Below are 25,091 nucleotides of genomic sequence, written 5' to 3'. Positions count from 1 at the left end.
GAAGACAGGGTGACTGGGCTCACTCTGTCATGCTGTTGGGGATCTGGGCCCACTGCCCAGCATCCCTGGGGTATACAGGTGGAGACTGCGGGAAAGAGACAATTTTTTTTTTTTTTGCACAAAGTTGTCACTAAATGATATATTGCTCAAACAAGCCATGGGAATATGTGAAATTACACCCCAAAATACATTCTGTTGCTTCTCCTGAGTATGGGGATACCACATGTGTGAGACTTTTTGGGAGCCTAGCCGTGTACGGGACCCCGAAAACCAAGCACCGCCTTCAGGCTTTCTAAGGGCGTAAATTTTTGATTTCACTCTTCACTGCCTATCACAGTTTCAGAGGCCATGGAATGCCCAGGTGGCACAAAACCCCCCCAAATGACCCCATTTTGGAAAGTAGACACTCCACGCTATTTGCTGAGAGGTATAGTGAGTATTTTGCAGACCTCACTTTTTGTCACAAAGTTTTGAAAATTAAAAAAAGAAAAAAAAAAAGTTTTTTCTTGTCTTTCTTCATTTTCAAAAACAAATGAGAGCTGCAAAATACTCACCATGCCTCTCAGCAAATAGCTTGGGGTGTCTACTTTCTAAAATGGGGTCATTTGGGGGGGGGGTTGTGCCACCTGGGCATTCCATGGCCTCCGAAACTGTGATAGGCAGTGAAGAGTGAAATCAAAAATTTACACCCTTAGAAATCCTGAAGGCGGTGATTGGTTTTCGGCTAGGCTCCTAAAAAGTCCCACACATGTGGTATCCCCATACTCAGGAGAAGCAGCTAAATGTATTTTGGGGTGCAATTCCACATATGCCCATGACCTGTGTGAGCAATATATCATTTAGTGACAACTTTGTGCAAAAAAAAATAAATAATTTGTCACTTTCCCGCATTTTGTGTCAAAATATAAAATATTCCATGGACTCAACATGCCTCTCAGCAAATAGCTTGGGGTGTCTACTTTCCAAAATGGGGTCATTTGGGGGGGTTTATGCCATCTGGGCATTTTATGGCCTTCAAAACTGTGGGTAGTGAGGAGTAAAATCAAAAATTTACGCCCTTAGAAATCCTGAAGGCAGTGATTGGTTTTCGGGGCCCCGTACGCGGCTAGGCTCCCAAAAAGTCCCACACATGTGGTATCCCCGTACTCAGGAGAAGCAGCTGAATATATTTTGGGGTGCAATTCCACATATGCCCATGGCCTGTGTGAGCAATATATCATTTAGTGACAACTTTTTGTAATTTTATTTTTTTGTCATTATTCAATCACTTGGGACAAAAAAAATTTATATTCAATGGGCTCAACATGCCTCTCAGCAATTTCCTTGGGGTGTCTACTTTCCAAAATGGGGTCATTTGGGGGGGGTTTGTACTGCCCTGCCATTTTAGCACCTCAAGAAATGACATAGGCAGTCATAAACTAAAAGCTGTGTAAATTCCAGAAAATGTACCCTAGTTTGTAGGCGCTATAACTTTTGCGCAAACCAATAAATATACACTTATTGACATTTTTTTTACCAAAGACATGTGGCCGAATACATTTTGGCCTAAATGTATGACTAAAATTGAGTTTATTGGATTTTTTTATAACAAAAAGTAGAAAATATCATTTTTTTTTTAAATTTTCGTTTTTTTCCGTTTATAGCACAAAAAATAAAAATGGCAGAGGTGATCAAATACCATCAAAAGAAAGCTCTATTTGTGGGAAGAAAAGGACGCAAATTTCGTTTGGGGACAGCATTGCATGACCGCGCAATTAGCAGTTAAAGCGACGCAGTGCCAAATTGTAAAAAGTGCTCTGGTCAGGAAGGGGGTAAATCCTTCCGGGGCTGAAGTGGTTAAGAAAATTGGAGAGAATAGAAGTATACAGTGAGCTTCAAATGATGAGAGGGACAGAGAGGGAGGAGAGTGGAGAACCTGGAAGGTGCTCTGTGGGGATGGGTAGATTCCTACTTCACCACCCTTGCATCCACTAGGTCTAAAGGAGTAAGTCCAGAGAAGGCCACCATGGCAGAGGGAAGCAGCAGAAGCAGTGTTGGATTTCATTAAGCCAGGTTTTGGTGACAGCATGTAGATTAAAAGGAGGTTGTGAACAGAGGTGAGTTTGTTGCAGACAGAGGGGGCATTCTAGAGGGCACAGGGGAGGCTGATTTTGGAAAGAAGAGGAATGGAGACTAAATTACACAGATTGTGACTCTTCCCAGAGGATGTGGGGTAATGGTGCTGGGTGCATTGGGTACAGTTAAATAAGGGAGGCCCAGGGTTTGGGGATATATCTCCAGAGGTTAAGAGAAGCAGAAGAGCGAGGGAGGTAATAGAGTACATTTTATATGAGGGTACATGCCTCAGCATCCTGGGGGTTTATTAGCATGTGGGATTAGAATTAGGAGGAGGTTATGAGTGCAGTAATAAGGAGAGGGCAGAAGTTAGGGTGATAGATACAGATTGTGTGGTGGAGAAGAGGGATGAAGGAAAAAGAGATTTAAGGAGAGAGGCTGCAACTGTGAAAAGGGGAGGTAAAGACCACATGTTTCAAAGAGGAAGGAGAGATGTTTTGGAAATAAGGTCACCTGCAGTCTGGTGATCTGTAAAGTAGTTTGCTGTCGCTTTGTGCAAATATCTGAAGTGCAAGCGTAGAAGTGTCACTTATTTAAAGTACCAAACTTTTTTGGAAGAACCTTAAAGCGGAGTTCCACCCAAAAGTGGAACTTCCGCTCATCGGATTCCTCCCCCCCTCCGGTGTCACAGTTGGCACCTTTCAGGGGGGAGGGGGGTGCAGATACCTGTCTAAGACAGGTATCTGCACCCACTTCCGGGAATAGACTCCCATGGGAGTCACGCCCCCTCCCGCACTCCCCCGCTGTCTCCTGGGAAAGGCACAGGTCCCAGGAGATAGCGGGGACCATTGAGAAAGCGCAGCGCGACTTGCGCATGCGCAGTAGGGAATCGGGAAGTGAAGCCGCAACGCTTCACTTCCTGATTCACTCACTGAGATCCCTTGAGGCGATTCAGTTCGCATTTGCAGCGCTCTACAAATCCTTCATTCATTCATTCATATAGAATGGCGGCGGCAGCACCCGAGGATCGAGGGACGGTTCGGTCTCGGGTGCCGACATCGCTGGACCCGGAGACAGGTGAGTGACCTTATTTTAAAAGTCAGCAGCTGCAGTATTTGCAGCTGCTGACATCTAAAAAAAAAATTTTCGCGGGACTCCCGCTTTAACAGGAGCCTCCTAGCATGTGCTTCACATCACTTCCTGTCTACCTGACATCACTTCCTGTTCGTACCTGACATCACTTCCTGTCAGTACTTGACGTCACTCCCTGTTGGTACCAGACATCACTCCCTGTCTGTCTACCTGACATCACTTCCTGTCAGTGCATGACATCACATCCTGTCTTTATTCCATAGAGACTTCCTGTCTGGGTAGAAGTGAGATCACAACCTTGTGGAGCTCAGAGAAACTGCAGCCCTGAGAAACATCTCATATTGTGAACACGGCCTTGCCATTGTTGCCAAGTGTTCCTGGATGATAAAGGACAGTCGTGGGATTTAGTCTATTGTCCCAATATGTCCTCATCTTACAGGTTCCAGGACTCAGAGTGCGGAGTGTCAGTGAGGGGATGATGGCTAGAACACTCTGTGGATTCCATCACCAGGCACTGCAATTATAGCAGACTGTGGGGAGAAGTGATCTCCTTTCTGGCAGTGATAGTAGGACATCAGCATAGAGGCAGCGGGAGATGTGTGATCAGGTAAGTACCACCACTGACCACCAATGCTGGGCTGGGGTTACACTTTATTCTCACTGATACCAACAAAGGGGCTTATTGTATCTTAGTGACACCAATAATGGTACTTATTCTATTTCATTTAGTTTATTTCAGTGACACCATCACTTGGACTTATTTTATTCCATTGGCACCAATGATAGAACTTATTTTATTTCACTGACACCAATTATGGTTCTTATTTTATCACACTTACATCAACAGTGGTGCTAATTTTATTTCCGTGACACCAACAATGGAGCTTATTTTATCTCACTGACAGAAAAGATGGGCTGATTTTAACTCATTGACACCAAAAATGGGTTTTATTTTCCTACTGACACCAATGATGGAGATTATTTTATCTCACTGAAACCAATCACAGGGCCTATTTTATCTTACTGAAGCCAAATCTTGGCTTTAATCTCACAGACACCAACGATAGGACCTATTTTATCTCACTGACAACAATGATGAGACTTTTTTTTCTATCTCATTGACACCAACGATGGATGTGCCGGGTAGTGATAAACACATACAGATTCTTGTCTCCCAGATACAATCACTTCCACACACTGACAATAATCTGCATTAGGGAGGAGCTCCGTGTCTGAACAGAAGATTGGATGAACACTGGCTCCTCCCACATTCTTCTGAACATCCAACGTCTACAGCATTTGGTGCAGACGAATGTGATGGCTTCTGGCTGTCACTGGTTTCTAGGGAAGCAGCGGCTGCCGGCAACAGCTGCGTCCTTAGCAACCACTGACTTCACCCCGCCTATTCACTTACATGGCCATGTAGGCAAATGGGTGGGGCATAGATCATGACATCATTGTTGTAATCTGACCATATCTGGGCAATGATGTCACCACTATCCCTGCACCTTCATTTATATAGTTGATGACAGCTCAGGATAATATCAGTCAGCAAGTGTTACCATGAGAGATCGCTCCTGTGTGGCGGGTCATTGGGGGTTATTTGGGAGTCAGTGGGCGGTTGGCATCGGAATTGATGATGGATTTACAATGAGAGAATTTTTGGGGGATTTTATTAAAAAAAAGACATTGAGGGTCTTTATTGCTTTATTTCTTTTTTGTGAATGAGTAGAGGTGCTATGTACTCCTATGTACCCCAAACTCATTCATGTAGGGGGCGGTATCTGGGCCATTCCAGATTCTGATATGCCCCCCAGACCCCCAAAATCACCAGGCCAGGGTTGTGGGGATGAGGCCCTTGTCCTCATCAACATGGGGGCAAGGTGCTTTGCCACAGGGGGTTCTCCCTGACAAGGCATCCCCATGTTGAGGGCACATGGCTTGGTATGGTGCAGAAGGGGGGAGCCGCATTCTTGTCCCTCCCCCTTTCCTGGTCAGCCAGGTTGCATGTTTGGATTAAGGGTTTGGTATGGATTTTCTGGGGGGGCACACACTTTGTTTTGTGTGAGGTACCCCCCTTAATATCCATCTTATACTTAGAGTGTCTGGTATATATTTGGGGGGCTCTATACATTTTTTCATTCTTGCTGTAGGATGGGCTACAGAAAAAGTGACATTTACAAAGAAAAATTAATCAGTTTAAATTGCTAGAAAATGACATTTCATTGCTGGCTTCTTTATTTTTATATACAGCACACAGACGCTTCAAAGGTCCCCCAAATACATAGAAGAACCTCGGGGGGGGGGTCTGTGCGCTGTTTTGGCAATTTTAAGTCTATGAGTATGATCTCAGTTATCTGTATGATGAAGGAAACTAAGGGGTCTACTTATAGAAATGTGACAATCATTCATCCAGCCATTACAAATTCTGAGCATAATGTAGCAAAGTGATTTCCTATGATTGCTAGTCCCATGTAGTAAACATAATGGGGTATTTTTCTTGACATACCCCCATTAGCAAAAATAGCGCAATACTGCATTATGACCACTAGATGGAGCCAAGGAAATCAGTGTATGAAATAAAATACATCCAATATTCATCACAGCTGGGTGAATGCCGGTCACATTCGTTCAACTAATTTTTTTTTAATAGACCTCTAAGTGTGAAAGCTTACACCACAAAATGTACTCAGCCAATGAAAGGTAATGACTCCATTTTTATTTTTCTACTGCTGTCAATGGCCAACACGGTACAACACTTCATCCATGTCTTTGGTGATCTCTGATCTCCTTATAAACTCAGGGATGAACAATTCCTATCGCCTGACACCCGGGACATGCAGTTCTGAGGGCCGGACAGGTAGTTTTTTTTTAAACATTTAGTCCTGCTGTGGGCAAGCAAAGAGCAGGTTTACTTGTCGGATGGAAGCATTTCGGTGGCTGAGTGAATGTTTCCACCCCCCCCCCCCGGTAAAGTGCCCCCATCCCCTGACACACACAGACGGATCCTTGACATGGGCTTCAAATGTTGTATTCCTCTTTTCAAGTCACTCCTGAACAACAAACGTCAGAAGCGTCTTACCTGGGCTAAAGAAAAACAGAACTGGTCTGTTGCTCAGTGGTCCAAAGTCCTCTTTTCTGATGAGAGCAAATTTTGCATCTCATTTGGAAACCAAGGACCTGGAGTATGGAGGAAGAATGGAGAGGCACACGCTGCAAGATGCTTGAAGTCCAGTGTGAAGTTTCCACAGTCTGTGTTGATTTGGGGAGCCATGTCATCTTCTGGTGTTGGTCCACTGTGCTTCATTAAGTCCAGGGTCAACGCAGCCGTCTACCAGGAGATTTTGGAGCACTTCATGCTTCTTTCCACAAACGAGCTCTGTGCAGCAGAACTTGGCACCTGCCCTCACTGCCAAAAGCACAAAAACCTGGTTCAATGACCGTGGGATTACTGTGTTTGATTGGCCAGCAAACTCGCCTGACCTGAACCAATGGCGACCCTAGGGGGGGGGGCAGAGGGGGCCCTGACCCCCCCAACATTATGCTGGGCCCCACCATGTGCCCCCCCCAAAAAATATATATATATTTTTTTTATTTATTTATTTTTTTTTTAACAAAAAGGCAATTTCTTTTTGTTTGTATTCATATCGGATGTGCCGCATCTTACTCGGGCCACCGCTGGGGTAACACAGCCTCTATTGAGAGGGAGAACATCCCCAGTTAGCTCCTGCGGGTGATTCCTCCCCCCTCTCTCTGCTCGCTGACACTGCATAATGCGAGCACTCACACAACCACGGCCGCCCGATCTGCTCCTTCCCCTGCATCCTCATTGGCAGGGAGAAGAGCGAGTTGCAGGAAGGACTTCACCAGGACTCTCAGTTACTGAAAAAACAGACTGATTTCTCCCGTCCTTAGGACAGGAGAACCAGCCTGTAAATTCCAAGAGATGTCAGACCAGCGCTGTCAATAGCAGGGGCAGGACAGCAAGAGTAGGCTGGGGAACCCCACAGTGGCAGAACACCAGGGCCCGGAGGCAAGACAACCTTTGCAACCCTGATAGTTCTCCCACTGCTTTGGACCCTTATATTTTCTTGGTATGCTGGTGACATATATCTCTTGTTCTCTGTCACCCTGGGGGGCCCCAATACAGTAGGAAGGGAGCTCACTGCAGAACATGTGAAAGGGCCGTTGTGGGATCGTAGTAAAGGGGTAAAGGGCCCCAGGATAGATAAAATATATATAGATAGATAGATAGATAGATATATCTATATATATCTATCTATCTATATATATTTGCATTTTATATTGCCCCCCTATTTTTGTCCCTGTCCCCCCATGTGCCTCCCCTAAATATGAAAGCTGGAGATGCCACTGACCTGAACCCCATAGAGAATCTATGGGGCATTGCCAAGAGAAAGATGAGAGACATGAGACCGAACAATGCAGAAGAGATGAAGGCCGATATTGAAGTATCCTGGTCTTCCATAACACCTCAGCAGGTTGATAGCTTCCATGCCACGCTGCATTGAAGCAGTAATTGCTGCAAAAGGGGCCCAAACCAAGTACTGAGTACATATGCATGCTTATACTTGTCAGAGGTCCGATATTGTTCTATGTACAATCCTTGTTTTATTGATTGTATGTAATATTATAATTTTCTGAGATTGTGGATTTGGGGTTTTTATGAGCTGTAAGCCATAATCATCACAATTATGACAAATCACGGCTTGAACTATCTTGCTTTGCATGTAATGAGTCTATCTCTTATATTAGTTTCACCTTTTAAGTTACATTAGTGAAATAAATTAACTTTTACATGATATTATAATTTTTCGAGTATCACCTGTATTTTACCAAAAATTGGGTAATTAATTGTGTTTTTGTGCCTCCTAAAATGAACATTAGAGTTTTTTTTAATGAAATTTTGCGTTTCATAGACTTTTGCGATAATATTGTGTTACATAAAAAAATTGGAACTACTGCTATTTTATTCTCTAGGGTGTCTGCTTTCAGAAAAATATATAATTTTTTTTTTTTTTTTTTTATATAATATTCAGGCCTAAAATGTTTTTTTAACTCCTTCCCATCCGGCCAATAGCAGAATGACGGCCAGGCGGGGGTTCCATTATTCTGACTGGACGTCATATGACAAATAATAAGCCGCTGGGGCGCATGGCGAGTCGCTCTGACACACCGCATCTCCAATCTCAGTAAAGAGCCAATGAGGTTGGCTCTTTACCATGTGATCAGCTGTGTCCAATCAAAGCTAATCACATCGTAACCAGAAAGTGTCGCTTATCGGCTTTCCTTTATTCATGCTGACAAGGCACGAGTAGAAAAAAGCCAATCAGCGGCTCTCCTGACAGGGGGGTCTACACTGATATTCAGCACTGATTATCAATGCGGACCCATCAGCGATGATCACCAGTGCCCCACCAGTGATGCCCAGCAGTGCCCGTCTGTGATGTCAATCAGTGCCCATCAGCGCCCATCAGGGATGCACATCAGTGCCATCTATCAGTGCTGCATATTAGTGCCTCCTCATCAGTTCCCATCATTGTCGGCTCAGGAGAAAATTTACTTATTTACAACATTTTATGACAAAAACATAGAACAACTTTTTTTTTTTTCAAAATTTTCTGTCTTTTTTTATTTGTAGCACATAAAATAAAATCCCCAGTGGTGATCAAATACCACCAAAAGAAAGCTCCATTTGTGGGAAAAAAGATAAAAATGTAATTTGGATACAGTGTTACATGACCGCACAATTGTCATTCAAAATGTGAGAGCGCTGACAGCTGAAAATTGGCATGGGCAGGAAGTGGGGGGGGGGGGGAGTGTCCAGTATTGAAATGGTTAAACATGTAGGCACAATAAATGCAAAACCATCTGAGGCAGTAAAAGGGTTAAAGGAAGCGTTCACCTTCGGGAACATGTTCGATGTTCCTGCAGCGGCTCAGCGATCCGAGCCCTCTGTGTGACAGCAGTGCGGGGAGAAGTTCCCCATACCGGCTGTCACTTTATGAAAAGAGCGCGGCCGTGCCATTCATTCACAGAGTTCTGTCCTTTGCCGATGTTGGCTTGTAGTTTTCAAGGAACTCCCACACCGTTGCTGAGCTCTTTGGTAGATGAGGAACAAGGAGATTGTCATAAGGGACAAGGAGATTGGGACCCCGATTTAGACCCTTGGACAAGTCGAATTTAAAAAAAATGTCCACATCCCTGGAACTGTTTCTTACATGATGAAGATCAGCCATGGAGTATATCTGAGGTGTATATCAGGGTGTGCTTCTTCCACACATGAGAGCTGTGATGTCCAGCAACATTCATATAGAAGACATTTCCCACCCTTAAGACACTAATACACCTCGAAGGTTGTGTGGATCCCTGATGTACAGGAAGACAGGACTTCAGTGAGGAACAATTCCCTCACTCAGGACAGGAAAGTGGCTTCTCCCCTGTGTGAGATCTCTGATGTGTGTGAAGACTGGACTTCTGTGAAAAACATTTCCTGCACTCAGGACAGGAAAGTGGCTTCTCCCTCGTGTGAGATCTCTGATGTTTGGTAAGATTGAACTTCTGTGAAAAACATTTCCCGCAATCAGGGCAGGAATACGGCTTCTCCCCTGTGTGAGATCTCTGATGTGTGTAAAGATTGGACTTTTGTGAAAAACATTTCCCGCACTCAGAACAGGAATACGGTTTCTCCCCTGTGTGAGATCTCTGATGTCTGAGAAGATTGGACTTCTGTGAAAAACATTTCCCACACTCGGGACATGAATACAGCTTCTCCCCCGTGTGAGATCTCTGATGTATGTAAAGGTCGCACTTCTGTGAAAAACATTTTCCGCACTCAGGACAGGAATATGGCTTCTCCCCGGTGTGAGATCTCTGATGTGTGTAAAGATTGGACTTCTGTGAAAAACATTTCCCACACTCAGGACAGGAATACATCTTCTCCCCGGTGTGAGATCTCTGATGTGTGTAAAGATTGGACTTCTGTGAAAAACATTTCCCACACCCAGGACAGGAATACATCACCCCCGTGTGAGACCTCTGATGTGTGTTAAGACTGGACTTCTGTGAAAAACATTTCCCGCACTCAGGACAGGAATACAGCTTCTCCCCCGTGTGAGATCTCTGATGTGTGTAAAGATTGGACTTCTGTGAAAAACATTTCCCGCACTCAGGACAGGAAAACGGCTTCTCCCCTGTGTGGGATCTTTTATGCACATTAAGATCAGATTTACAACGGAAACACTTCCCGCACTCTGTACAGGAAGGCCTCTTATATGTTGGAAGGACAGCACCGTCCCTCAAAGTCTGAGGTTCCTCAGGATAAGAGGAATACGATGGTCCATCTACACTGTGTGGTGCTGGATGGACATTTGAGGTAGTCGGGTTTTCTCCTGGACTATACTGTGTGATGTCCTCATCTTCTACTTTACAGTCTGGAGACAAAGTGAGACAATCCTCTGAGGTTTTCCTCATCTCCCGTCCATCTACTAAAATAGAGATAAAAAGATTATTACTAGACATGAGCAGATTGGTTCCCCTAAACCAGGACTCCGCCCACATCAGGCAGCTTTGTCTCTGAGGATCTTACAATTCCCCCCTCAAGGTAACTAGTAAATGGGTCCTCTGATCTCCTACCAGATCATTTCTTTATTCATGGACCTTAGTCAGAAAGTGAGGAAACAAAGAAAACTGTCTTTTATAGGAGTGACAATGATGAGGGGATTATAGGACGAGTGTCCCCACCCCCTCTATCACTCATTGCCATCTTCCCAACACAAGAAGTACTGCACTTCCTACCATGATTTAGTCATGAATAACAGAGGGCCTGAATCCCACCAGAGGTCAGAGAGTGAGGATGGGGGGAGAACAACCAAGATGAAGACTGGACTGATCCTGAAGACCACCTTTATTGAGTTATTGAGTCCTCCCTCATTGGAACCTTAAACAGAAAGTGATAAAGTTTGAGGATGTTATCACATTATTATCAACATGTAAAAGTCTGTGCTCCAAACAAATCATCAGATATTAAATGTCCAGCTGGTAGAAAATGTGGAAAAAGAATTCAGGCCTATGTAATGTACAACTTATTATAGAGGATACAACAGTTAGGATTTTATAGTATCAGAATAATGTAATGTACAACAGAGTATATAGGACAAAAAAAGAGGGGGTTTGGGACTTTAAATGAAGCATGTACCTGGACGCAAAAATGCACCGTGGGTCTGTAAATTGTTTTTAATAACATATACTAATGCAGATGAAATAAGACCACAATGCAGGTAAAATAAGTATAGCCGTAACATAAAATACAATATGTACACATAGTAACATAACATGGAGGTGCAAATGGTATCATGCCCACTATCAACATCCATGTTGAACATGATATAGCACAAAACATAATTGGCAAAATGTAGCATGGTCAGACATGGTTGGTAAAAAATATAAATATAATTGTATATGATGATGTAGCTGTGGCATCAGAGAAAGCTTGATGTGTTTCCTGGATATGTCCACTCATCAGGAGCATATGCGACAGGAAAATACTGGCCCTATACTGGGTTCAACACTGTTTACACCCATATATTATTCATCATAGGTCCTTGATGATGAGTTATACTCCATCACTTCTCTTCACGAGGTGAATACATTCCCTGACACACCTTACCTTTTAACACCACCTGATGCCAAGCTTTCGTATATTTCCGCCTCAGCTCCCATGAGATGTGATGTTCTCATCCCACCTTGTGCCTGCCACCACATGCCACACCCACTGTCCATTTTTGTGAGTATGGGTAGATGAGGTTTACTCATTTTATCTGCCTTCTTTATACTTCTTCTTTTCTTAGTCAGACTGATGTTCATTATATCTATATATACTCCATAGATATTCCTGTCACATACGCTCCTGATGAGTGGACATTTCCACGAAACGCGTCAAGCTTTCTCTGATGCCAAAGCGACATCATCATACACAATTACATTTATATTTTTTACCAACCATGTCTGACCATGCTACATTTTGCCGATTATGTTTTGTGATATATCATGTGCAACATGAAGGTTGATAGTGGGCATGATACCATTTGCACCTCCATGTTATGTTACTATGTGTACATATTGTATTTTATATTACAGCTATACTTATTTTACCTGCATTGTGGTCATATTTTATCTGTATTAGTATATGTTATTAACCGCTTGCATATGACGGCCAGGCGGCACGGCTCTCGTTCTGGGAGGGCGTCATATGACGGCCCTCCATTTAAACAGGGAATGCGTGCAATCGTGTGCATGCATCCCTGTTCCTTCGGTGGTGGCGTGTCATGGAGACACCGCTCGCCATCGAGGGGGGGTGAACAGCCATTGGGAATGGCTATTTACCATGTGATCGCCGTGATAAAGTCACAGCCGATCACAGGTGGTACCGACCCACTTTGCACGGCGGATGTCCCAGGAACACTGCTCGTCACCAACGCTGGTAAACAGCCATTGGCCGCAGGCTGTTTACCACGTTATCGGCTGTGATCCTTTCACAGCTGATCACTAAATGTCAACAAACCGCGGTAACGAGATGTTACCGGGTTCTCCTTCTCACACACCGATCGTGTATGAGAAGGAGATTGCTGTAACATCTCGTTACCGCTTACAGTGTACACCAGTCACACTGATTCCCCCCCAATAAAGAGGACCTGTCACCACCCATCAAAGTACCTGTCACAGTTCATCTGAGTACTCGAGTACCTGTCACAGTTCATCTGAGTACCTGCCACAGTCCATTTGAGTACCCGAGTACCTGTCACAGTCCATCTGAGTACCTGTTACAGTCCATCAGAGTACCCGAGTACTGTCACAGTTCATCAGAGTACCCGAGTACCTGTCACAGTTCACCAGAGTACCTGTCGCAGTCCATATGAGTACCTGAGTACCTGTCACAGTCCATATGAGTACCTGAGTACCTGTCACAGTCCATATGAGTACCTGAGTACCTGTCACAGTCCATATGAGTACCTATCTGTAGTCCATCAGAGTAACCGAGTACCTATCACCAGCCCATCAGAGTAACCAAGTTCCTGTCACCAGCCCATCAGAGTAACCGAGTACCTGTCACCAGCCCATCAGAGTAACCGAGTACCTGTCACCAGCCCATCAGAGTAACCGAGTACCTGTCACCAGCCCATCAGAGTAACCGAGTACCTGTCACCAGCCCAGAATAACCGAGTACCTGTCACCAGCCCATCAGAGTAACCGAGTTCCTGTTACCAGCCCATCAGAGTAACAAAGTACCTGTCACCAGCCCATCAGAGTAACCGAGTACCTGTCACCAGCCCATCAGAGTACCCGTGTACCTGTCTGCAGCTCATGAAGTTACCTGAGTACCTGTCTCGAGCCCATCAGAGTACCCGAGTATCTATTTGCAGCCCATGCCCCATAGAATATACAATGGGGGTGTTTGCTTTCCAAAATGGGGTCATTTTGTGGGTAATTCCACTGTCCTGGTGCTCAAAGACCTTCAAAAGTGTGATAGGTAGGAATGAAATGAGATGTGTCAATTATGCTCCTAGAACGCCTGAAGGTACTACTTCAATGTTGGGCCTCTGTATGTGGCCAGGCTGTGTAAAAGTCTCATACATGTGGTATCGCCATACTCGGGAAGAGTAGCAGAATGTATTTTGAGGTGTTATTTTTGCTATATACATACTATGTGTTGGAAATATCTTATAAATTGACAACTTTGTGTAAAAAAAAAAATGTGTTTTCATTTTTTTTTCCCACATTTTCCAAAAACCTCTGGAAAAAAATAAACCGTTCAAAAGACACATTATGCCTCACATATTATACGTTGGGTTGTTTGCTTTCCAAAATGGGGTCATTTTGTGAGCAATTCCATTGTCCTGGTGCTCCAGGGCCTTCAAAAGAGTAATGGGTGGTTGAGAAATGAGATGTGTCATTTATGCTCGTAGAACGCCTGAAGGTGCTACTTCAATGTTGGTCCTTTGTATGTGGACAGGCTGTGTAAAAGTCTCACACATGTGGTATCGCCATACTCAGGAAGAGTAGCAGAATGTATTTTGGGGTGTAATTTGTTGTATGCATATGCTGTGTGTGAGAAATAACCTGATAATTAGACAATTTTGTAAAAAAAAAAAACACAAAACAAAACAAAAAAAATCTTCATTTTGCAAAGAATTGTTCGAAAAAATTACAACTTAAAAAAACTCACCATGCTACTTACTTAATACCTTGGAATGTCTACTTTCTAAAAAGGGGAAATTTGAGGGTATTTGTACTTTCCTGACTTGTTAGTGTCTCAAGAAATGAGATTCACTTGATGTACTGAAGGCCTGATCAGATGTGATCAATTTTCAGTGATTGGCACCATAGTTTGTAGACTGTATAACTTTCACAAAGACCAAATAATATACACTAATTTGGGTTATTTTTACCAAAGATATATAGCAGTATAAATTTTGGCCAAAATTTATGAAGAAAAATTACTAATTAGCAAAATTTTATGACAGAAACAAAGAAAATGGCATTTTTTCACAAAATTTACAGTCTTTTTTTATTTATAGCACATAAAATTAAAAAAACACTATTGATTAAATACCACCAAAAGAAAGCTCTATTTGTGTAAAAAAAAAGAACGCAAGTTTCATATGGGTACAGTGTTGCATGACTGAGTAATTGTCATTCAAAGTGTGAGTGCTGAAAGCTGAAAATTGGTCTGGGCAGGAAGGGGGTGTAAGTGCACGGTATTGAGGTGGTTAAAACACTTTTCAGACCCACAGTGCATTTTTGCGTCCAGGTACATGCTTCAGTTAAAGTCCCAAACCCCCTCTTTTTTTGTCTCGCATATCAGGGATGGAGCCATTGGACTTACACGTCCTACACCTCATTTAAAGTCCCAAACCTTTTTCCTTTGTATAACAGAGTATACAGTGCAGGGGTCAGGAGCATGTAATGTACAACATAGAGTATATAGTGCAGGGGTCAGAAGTATGTAATGTACACAGGGCCGTCTTAATGCACTGGGGCTCCATACCAGCTTGCCCCAACTTACACACCAACACTAAGTATAAATAGTTATTAGAATTAAGCATATATCTATTACTACTTTCAATAAAATTGATTTAAAACATTTTTAAAAAATGCCATAAATTTAAGACTAATCAACATAAAGAACACAGTATGGGAAGGCAGAAGGGCACAGTACAGATTCTGGGACACTGTCCGGGACACAGCCATCCCGGGACATCTTAGTAAAAAGAGTGACTGTCTTGGCAAATCCGGGACAGTTGGCAATTATGATATAACGCAAGATTATCATGGGGCCCCCATTTACCTGGGGCCCCTGGGCAGTGCCCAGGGATGCCCATGCATTAAGACAGCCCTGAATGTACAATATAAATTATATAGTGTAAGGCAGCCTTCAAATTTTCCACGCACCTACTCGCATTTTGGCGAGAGTGGGCTGTCTCGGAGGAGAGGGGCGAGCATCACCGGCAGATGGGGGTTGAACGGGAGCCGTTGTCCCAGCCAGGGGAAAAGAGGAGAAGAAGAGTCGAGCTGGCCGATCATCAGAGAGTGGGGATTGCCCACTGTAACAGCTTTCATTTGAATTGCTGGGTTCCCGGCGCTGTTCACGTCACATACAGCCCCACTTCCTCACCCAGCACCGCTCACGTCACACAGTCACGCCTCCTCGCCCGGCGCATTTGCTCTGGTGTAAGGGTCAGGACTCATAATATTGGTGTTCAGTAATCAGTGGAAGATTAAATGTTTACATGAGACAAGTTGCAGAGGTCCCACACCGCTGCCTCCCATCTCCTGAGACTGCACTCAGTGACTTGGGTCTGAGACTATACAGACATATCCCTCCACCCGGCACAGCCAGCAGACAACAGAGCAAGTAACCCTGGGAGAATTGTTCTGTCAGAGATCTTACCAGACCCGGCCATGGGGCAGAAGACCCAAAGCACATACCCCAGGTGCCTAGGTCTAGTAACGCCTATGGTGAAAATGAAAATTTTGATGCCAGCTGAACCCCAGAATCTTCATAAATCCAGTCTAGATACATAAATTGTGTCTGCAACACAGAGAAGGAAGATTATCCGAGAGAAATACAGGAATACAGGACGGGGAACACAGCTCAGGAAAGTGACCAGGGGATTACAGGCTGATATCACCCAGTCCCCGCCCTACTCTGGACCAATCAGTGAGCAGTATGGGTGGAGGAATGTATTTAGTGTTATTGACCCACCTGTGCTGATCTCTGTAGGAGTGTCCTCCTCTATAAATGTCCCCGTTATTCCATCCTCCTCCATAGACTGCTGATCATCCCTCACATACCTCTCTTCTTCTTCTGATTTAACCTCAAATTCTATATCGATTGGATCTCCACTCTAAATCAAGAGAATGAGAGAGAATATCATCTGTAAGATATAAGCTTTATTATTCTGACATCACATAGAAAATCCACACATTGTCTCTATAAGTGTGTTTGATAACCTCTGTCTCACCAACCTTGTAACAGTGAGGGATGGTGTGATCTTCCTGTGTGGAATCCCGGGAATACAGAGGATGAGGACATCTCTCTGGTGGGTTCCTGGTATTTGGTGGCTCCATCATATCCTTGTGTCCTTCTGAAAACTCCTCCATCACTCCATACACCTCATCCTCCTCTTTATACTCTTCTTTAACAACAATATTATAATCCCCGAGGTTTCCAGTCTGAATATATAATAAAACATTCAATGTAATAAACATGCTGTGTATAAATCATATCTACTAATAATTGTCAATCATCTACCTGATTTTTTTCATTTTTTTGCTTTTTAATGTTTTTACTTCCCATCTATGTTTTTAGAGGTTTAGACATACCGTATATCATTAGCTGTTACATACATCATGAAATGTACATATTTCAGTAGCGATCTGGGCTTTATTGTCTGTATTATATCAAAACAATAACACCTTGTGGGACATGGGTCCCAGTAAATTTAATGTGGTGTCAACCAGAATCAAGTTGCCATGTGTAATAAGAATCTGCTAATTTACCAATTTTTCAATTATTTAATTAAGTCCATTTCTTCCACTTTGTTAACTTATATTGGCATGTGTATATAAATCATTGTTATTTGTCTAAAGAGTCAGCTATGAGTAAGCACCAGTAGTTATGGGGTGAAACATGTTAGCGATTGATTCCATCTTTTGCTGTATGGATTTTTAACCAATAAATAAATTTTTGTTGGAGCGTGGCCATCCGGATCGAAAAAATGTTTTTCATATCTACCTGATGATGGTGAGGGATGGTGTGACCTTCCTGTGTGGAATCCCGGGAATACAGAGGACGGGGACATCTCTCTGGTGGGTTTCTGTAGCTGGATGACTCCACCATGGTGTCCTGGTACAGATGTTTGTGTTCTTTTAGAAACTCTGACTCCTCCATCACTCCATCCTCATCATCCTCCTCTTTTATCTCTTCTTTAATCTCAACTTTAGAATCTCTCAGGTTTCCACTCTGAATATATAATACAAATGACATTGATTGTAACAATGCAGATAATGTACAGATCCTAATGATACTATCAGTGATTGTTCCTCATCTACCTGATGATGGTGAGGGATGGTGTGATCTTCCTGTGTGGAATCCCGGGAATACAGAGGATGGGGACATCTCTCTGGTGGGTTCCCATTACTGGATCCATCTGTAGGAAACACACACACTGACTGAATACATTGTTTCTATGTGTTTATCAGATGATGGGGGATCTAGGTGGACCCTCCGTACTGCTCTCTCCTTTACAATAAAGTCTCCTCTTACCCGGTGATGTGAGGGGCGGCTGATTGTCCATCATGACCTCCTTGTAGAGATCCTTGTGTCCTTCTAAATACTCCCACTCCTCCATGGAGAAATAGACAGTGACATCCTGACACCTTATAGGAACCTGACACACACAATGATACAGTCACCATCCAGACACATCCCTTGTCTGTTACTGGATAATGTCCCAGAATTCCCAGCACCGCTCACCTCTCCTCCATGATCTCTCTGGTGACTTCTAGAATCTTCTTTGTATTTCTCTATTCTATCAGGGAGGGAGGTGGAGGCAATGTGATGGTCATATGATCTCCAGACCTCACAGGAGGAAAATTCTAGATCTGAACACAAATAGTAAAATCAAATGATATTCCCAGAATCCTCCTCACCTCATTATTCAGGTCTTCATTTTATTAAAGCCCCACTTCAGACTGAGGTATAATTTACCCACACAGGACCCCCACACTAAGCAGGTTAAAAGCTTGAAGCAGGCATTCTGACATCATTACATACAATGCAGGACCAACAGTCCCACTTTGCTAGTGAGGAGGCCAAGGGTCCGCCCACATCCTAAGAGCATCAGTACAAAAAAGCAGTTGGAGGGACATTGGGAGGAGGAGCTGTGAGGTCAGTGTAATGTCATAGGACATATAGACTCTGGATGGAGGTACATTTAGAGAGGGAGATTTGAGGGGTCCTCTATATGGGGCCCCTGTGCAAACCAAATCATTGTTCCTGGGTGTGTCCTACCTCTCCTAAACTGAAGAGTGAACTTTGACCTTTACCATACAGAAATCTGTCAGGAATCTGTGAAAGTAAGCTCTCATGTGATCATTGTGTCCTTCTAAATACTCCCACTCCTCCATGGAGAAATAGACAGTGACATCCTGACACCTTATAGGAACCTGACACACACAATGATACAGTCACCATCCAGACACATCCCTTGTCTGTTACTGGATAATGTCCCAGAATTCCCAGCACCGCTCACCTCTCCTCCATGATCTCTCTGGTGATTTCTAGAATCTTCTTTGTATTTCTCTATTCTATCAGGGAGGGAGGTGGAGGCAATGTGATGGTCATATGATCTCCAGACTTCACAGGAGGAAATATCTAGATCTGAACACAAATAGTAAAATCAAATATTCCCAGAATCCTCCTCACCATTCAATTCTCCATTTTATTAAAGCCCTACTTCAGCCTGAGGTATAATTTACCCACACAGGACCCCCACACTCCGCAGGTTAAAAGCTTGTTGTAGGTATTCTGATGTCATTACATACAACGCAGGACCAACAGTCTCACTTTGTAAGTGAGGATGCCAAGGGTCCGCCCACATCCTAAGAGCATCAGGAAAAAAAAAAAGCAGATGGAGGGCCGTTGGGAGGAGGAGCTGTGAGGTCAGTGTGATGTCATAGGACACATAGACTCTGGATGAAGGGACATTTGGAAGGACAGATATGAGGGGTCCTCCATATGAGGGTCCTGTGCAAACCAAATCATTGTTCCTGGGTGTGTCCCACCTCTCCTAAACTGAAGAGTGAACTTTGACCTTTACCATACAGAAATCTGTCAGGAATCTGTGAAAGTAAGCTCTCATGTGATCAGGTGACGTGCGGAGGAACGGAGTGTAAATAGCAGACAATTTTCTCCAGAGCTCCTAATGGTGGGGATGGATTTTGCTGAGTGCTGGTGCCAAGTTTCCACCCCCCAGGATCATCGCAGGTGTAGAGAAAAGCTGTGTAAGAGGATATGGAGGAGAGATGAGGAGGAGATCCAGGAATCAGGATAAAGGTCAGGACAAGCAACAGACGAGCGCATCCAAGAGATGAAGCCGGGGTCACTACACAGAAAATCAATCCAAGGAAACAACAGGCAGGACGAGGAATAGCAAGAAGGAGCTCAGAGACAAATGAGAATATTGCTCAGCCAATGGGAGATTATCTCAGCATGACTTACATAATGAAGGAGATGAGGGGGAGGGGAGGAAGTCACTTATGGTGACCATAGAGACATGGAAATTCAGCTGGTTCAGCAGGGATCGGTCACATTTCCATCCATGTGTGGTCACTGCCGGATGAAAGTCACTCCATCAGCGGCTACAGCCAATAGCTTCATCACTGATCTGTGTATTCTGAGAGCGGAGGAGCGCCCCCCATTGTCAGAATACAATAGTGCAGCGGGGAGGATTCCCCCATCCCCCTCCAATGTGTGGATGGGGGAATCACTTCAGTTTTTTCCTCTCATCCCGCTGGCTGAACGATAAAACTGAACCATGTATGGCCAGATTTGGAAGGAAGATATATTCATCATCAACTGATCCTCCTGAAGGGGTTAATCTACATATTACCTCCTCTGCCACCAGATCCTGCAATGTCTTCTCTCTACGTCCTTCCAAATAGAATGTCCTATCTTTATCTGACATCACTTCCTGTCTGTATTCCATAGAGACGTTCTGTTTGTGTAGAGGTGAGATCACCACCTTGTGGAGCTCAGAGGAATTGCAGCCTCAGGAAACCTCTCATCGTGTGAACACAGCCTTGTGCTGTGTGTGTATCATAGTTGCCAACAGTCCCGATTTTCCCGGGACAATCCCGAATTTGGGACCCTCGTCCCGATTTAAGATTGTCCCGATAATTTTCCCGGGGTTTTGAGTTTGTCCCAAGAAAATCGGGAATGTTTTTGATAAAAAACGGCAGCGGCTACACAAACATGGCCGCCGCCGCCACGAGTGTTATTCCCCCTTGTGTTCAGTGCAGAGGAGAGGGGCAGCCAATCGGCTTCTCTCTTCAGTGTGCCTATTGGCTGCAGGGATTGGCGGCCCCTTCCCGCTCTCCACTGAACACAAGGAGGATGTAATCATCTGCCGCCGCCACCCCTCCGCCCAGTGTGTCAGCTGCACAGAGAGATGGTGTCTTTTGGATGAGGTACAGGGAGCGACGGAGCTGGGTTCTGTTAGACCAGGCTCCGCTAGGGACTCCTGATGTAAGGGGGGGGTCCGCTGGGGACTCCTGATGTAAGGGGGGGTCCGCTGGGGACTCATGATGTAAGGGGGGGTCCGCTGGGGACTCCTGATGTAAGGGGGGGTCCGCTGGGGACTCCTGATGTAAGGGGGGGTCTGCTGGGGACTCCTGATGTAAGGGGGGGTCCGCTGGGGACTCATGATGTAAGGGGGGTCCGCTGGGGACTCCTGATGTAAGGGGGGGTCTGCTGGGGACTCCAGATGTAAGGGGGGTCCACTGGGGACTCCTGATGTGAGGGGGGGCTCCGCTGGGGACTCCTGATGTAAGGGGGGGTCCGCTGGGGACTCCTGGTGTTTGGGGGGGTCCGCTGGGGACTTCTGGTGTTAGGGGGGTCTACTGGGGACTCCTGATGTGAGGGGGGTCCGCTGGGGACTCCCGATGTGAGGGGGGGTCCGCTGGGGACTCCTGATGTGAGAGGGGCTCCGCTGGGGACTCCTGATGTGAGAGGGGGCTCCGCTGGGGACTCCTGATGTGAGAGGGGCTCCGCTGGGGACTCCTGATGTGAGAGGGGCTCCGCTGGGGACTCCTGATGTGAGAGGGGGCTCCGCTGGGGACTCCTGATGTGAGAGGGGGCTCCGCTGGGGACTCCTGATGTGAGGAAGGGGCTCCGCTGGGGACTCCTGATGTGAGGAAGGAGCTCCGCTGGGGACTCTTGATGTGAGGGGAGGTCCGCTGGGGACTCCTGATGTGAAGGGGGGGCTCCGCTGGGGACTACTGGTGTGAGGGGGGGTCCGCTGGGGACTCCTGGTGTGAGGGGGGCTCTGCTGGGGACTCCTGATGTGAGGGGGGCTCCGCTGGGGACTCCTGATGTGAGGGGGGGCTCTGCTGGGGACTCCTGATGTGAGGGGGGCTCTGCTGGGGACTCCTGATGTGAGGGGGGCTCTGCTGGGGACTCCTGATGTGAGGGGGGGCTCCACTGGGGACTCCTGATGTGAGGGGGGCTCCACTGGGGACTCCTGATGTAAGGGGGGCTCCGCTGGGGACTCCTGATGTGAGAGGGGGCTCCGCTGGGGACTCCTGATGTGAGGAGGGGGCTCCGCTGGGGACTCCTGATGTGAGGGGGGGCTCCGCTGGGGACTCTTGATGTGAGGGGAGGTCCGCTGGGGACTCCTGATGTTAGGGGGGATCCGCTGGGGACTCCTGATGTGAAGGGGGGGCTCCGCTGGGGACTCCTGGTGTGAGGGGGGGGTCCGCTGGGGACTCCTGGTGTGAGGGGGGGTCTGCTGGGGACTCCTGGTGTGAGGGGGGCTCCGCTGGGGACTCCTGTTGTGAGGAGGGGGCTCCGCTGGGGACTCCTGATGTGAGGGGGGCTCCCCTGGGGACTCCTGATGTGAAGGGGGGCTCAGCTGGGGACTCCTGGTGTGAGGGGGGGTCCGCTGGGGACTCCTGGTGTGAGGGGGGGTCCGCTGGGGACTCCTGGTGTGAGGGGGGCTCCGCTGGGGACTCCTGTTGTGAGGAGGGGGCTCCGCTGGGGACTCCTGATGTGAGGGGGGCTCCCCTGGGGACTCCTGATGTAAAGGGGGGCTCCGCTGGGGACTCTTGATGTGAGGGGAGGTCCGCTGGGGACTCCTGATGTTAGGGGGGATCCGCTGGGGACTCCTGATGTGAAGGGGGGGCTCCGCTGGGGACTACTGGTGTGAGGGGGGGTCCGCTGGGGACTCCTGGTGTGAGGGGGGGTCCGCTGGGGACTCCTGGTGTGAGGGGGGCTCTGCTGGGGACTCCTGGTGTGAGGGGGGGCTCTGCTGGGGACCCTGATGTGAGGGGGGCTCCGCTGGGGACTCCTGATGTGAGGGGGGGCTCTGCTGGGGACTCCTGATGTGAGGGGGGGCTCCGCTGGGGACTCCTGATGTGAGGGGGGCTCCACTGGGGACTCCTGATGTAAGGGGGGCTCCGCTGGGGACTCCTGATGTGAGAGGGGGCTCCGCTGGGGACTCCTGATGTGAGGACGGGGCTCCGCTGGGGACTCCTGATGTGAGGGGGGGCTCCACTGGGGACTCCTGATGTAAAGGGGGGCTCCGCTGGGGACTCTTGATGTGAGGGGAGGTCCGCTGGGGACTCCTGATGTTAGGGGGGATCCGCTGGGGACTCCTGATGTGAAGGGGGGGCTCCGCTGGGGACTACTGGTGTGAGGGGGGGTCCGCTGGGGACTCCTGGTGTGAGGGGGGCTCTGCTGGGGACTCCTGATGTGAGGGGGGCTCCACTGGGGACTCCTGATGTAAGAGGAGCTCCGCTGGGGACCCTTGATGTGAGAGGGGGCTCCGCTGGGGACTCCTGATGTGAGGGGGGCTCCGCTGGGGACTCCTGATGTAAAGGGGGGCTCCGCTGGGGACTCCTGATGGGAGGTGGGGTCTGCTGGGGACTCCTGGTGTGAGGGGGGTCTGCTGGGGACTCCTGATGTAAAGGGGGCTCTGCTGGGGACTCCTGATGGGAGGGGGGTCTGCTGGGGACTCCTGGTGTGAGGGGGGCCCGCTGGGGACTCCTGGTGTGAGGGGGCTCCGCTGGGGACTCCTGATGTGAGGAGGGGGCTCTGCTGGGGACTCCTGATGTGAGGGGGGGCTCCGCTGGGGACTCCTGATGTTAGGGGGGATCCGCTGGGGACTCCTGATGTGAAGGGGGGCTCCGCTGGGGACTACTGGTGTGAGGGGGGGTCCGCTGGGGACTCCTGGTGTGAGGGGGGGTCCGCTGGGGACTCCTGGTGTGAGGGGGGCTCTGCTGGGGACTCCTGATGTGAGGGGGGCTCCGCAGGGGACTCCTGATGTGAGGGGGGCTCTGCTGGGGACTCCTGATGTGAGGGGGGCTCCGCTGGGGACTCCTGATGTGAGGGGGGGCTCCGCTGGGGACTCCTGATGTGAGGGGGGCTCCACTGGGGACTCCTGATGTAAGGGGGCTCCGCTGGGGACTCCTGATGTGAGAGGGGGCTCCGCTAGGGACTCCTGATGTGAGGAGGGGGCTCCGCTGGGGACTCCTGATGTGAGGGGGGGCTCCGCTGGGGACTCCTGATGTAAAGGGGGGCTCCGCTGGGGACTCTTGATGTGAGGGGAGGTTCGCTGGGGACTCCTGATGTTAGGGGGGATCCGCTGGGGACTCCTGATGTGAAGGGGGGGCTCCGCTGGGGACTACTGGTGTGAGGGGGGTCCGCTGGGGACTCCTGGTGTGAGGGGGGCTCCGCTGGGGACTCCTGATGTGAGGGGGGCTCCCCTGGGGACTCCTGATGTAAAGGGGGGCTCCGCTGGGGACTCTTGATGTGAGGGGAGGTCCGCTGGGGAGTCCTGATGTTAGGGGGGATCCGCTGGGGACTCCTGATGTGAAGGGGGGGCCCCGCTGGGGACTACTGGTGTGAGGGGGGGTCCGCTGGGGACTCCTGGTGTAAGGGGGGGTCCGCTGGGGACTCCTGGTGTGAGGGGGGCTCTGCTGGGGACTCCTGATGTGAGGGGGGCTCCGCTGGGGACTGCTGATGTGAGGGGGGGTCCGCTGGGGACTCCTGATGTGAGAGGGGCTCCGCTGGGGACTCCTGATGTGAGAGGGGGCTCCGCTGGGGACTCCTGATGTGAGAGGGGCTCCGCTGGGGACTCCTGATGTGAGAGGGGGCTCCGCTGGGGACTCCTGATGTGAGGAGGGGGCTCCGCTGGGGACTCCTGATGTGAGAGGGGGCTCCGCTGGGGACTCCTGATGTGAGGAAGGGGCTCCGCTGGGGACTCCTGGTGTTTGGGGGGGTCCGCTGGGGTCTCCTGATGTGAGGGGGGCTCCACTGGGGACTCCTGATGTAAGGGGGGGCTCCGCTGGGGACTCCTGGTGTGAGGAGGGGGCTCCACTGGGGACTCCTGATGTGAGGAGGGGGCTCCGCTGGGGACTCCTGATGTGAGGAGGGGGCTCCGCTGGGGACTCCTGATGTGAGGGGGGCTCCGCTGGGGACTCTTGATGTAAAGGGGGGCTCTGCTGGGGACTCCTGATGGGAGGGGGGGTCCGCTGGGGACTCCTGGTGTGAGGGGGGGCTCCGCTGGGGACTCCTGGTGTGAGGGGGGCTCTGCTGGGGACTCCTGATGTGAGGGGGAGCTCCGCTGGGGACTCCTGATGTGAAG

The 25,091-nt window shown here is 47.9% G+C and overlaps 2 protein-coding genes and 1 long non-coding RNA gene across 3 annotated transcripts in view; 1 reads left to right on the top strand and 2 right to left on the bottom strand.

Moving 5' to 3' along the window:
• LOC141121791 (uncharacterized) overlaps positions 1 to 25,091 on the top strand; it is a 428,955-nt gene that overhangs the window by 384,562 nt on the left and 19,302 nt on the right. The gene's annotated exons all lie outside the window — the stretch shown is intronic.
• On the bottom strand, positions 7,761 to 11,101 carry LOC141121804 (uncharacterized). Its single transcript, XM_073611524.1, has 2 exons — positions 10,963 to 11,101; positions 7,761 to 10,652 (listed from the first exon to the last, which is right to left on the bottom strand). The coding sequence occupies exon 2, from the start codon at positions 10,636 to 10,638 to the stop codon at positions 9,577 to 9,579; it is 1,062 nt and encodes a 353-aa protein (XP_073467625.1). The 5' UTR covers positions 10,639 to 10,652; positions 10,963 to 11,101; the 3' UTR covers positions 7,761 to 9,576.
• Positions 18,819 to 20,452, bottom strand: LOC141121811 (uncharacterized). The gene is made up of 3 exons (XR_012240596.1): positions 20,340 to 20,452; positions 18,981 to 19,108; positions 18,819 to 18,894 (listed from the first exon to the last, which is right to left on the bottom strand). It is a non-coding gene; the product is annotated as an uncharacterized lncRNA (long non-coding RNA).

Source organism: Aquarana catesbeiana, unplaced genomic scaffold (genome assembly GCF_042186555.1).
Source record: "Aquarana catesbeiana isolate 2022-GZ unplaced genomic scaffold, ASM4218655v1 unanchor232, whole genome shotgun sequence".
In the NCBI taxonomy this organism is placed as follows: domain Eukaryota; kingdom Metazoa; phylum Chordata; class Amphibia; order Anura; family Ranidae; genus Aquarana; species Aquarana catesbeiana.
The sequence above is the reverse complement of the archived record's forward strand: the minus strand, read 5'-3'. Positions and strand labels throughout refer to the sequence as shown.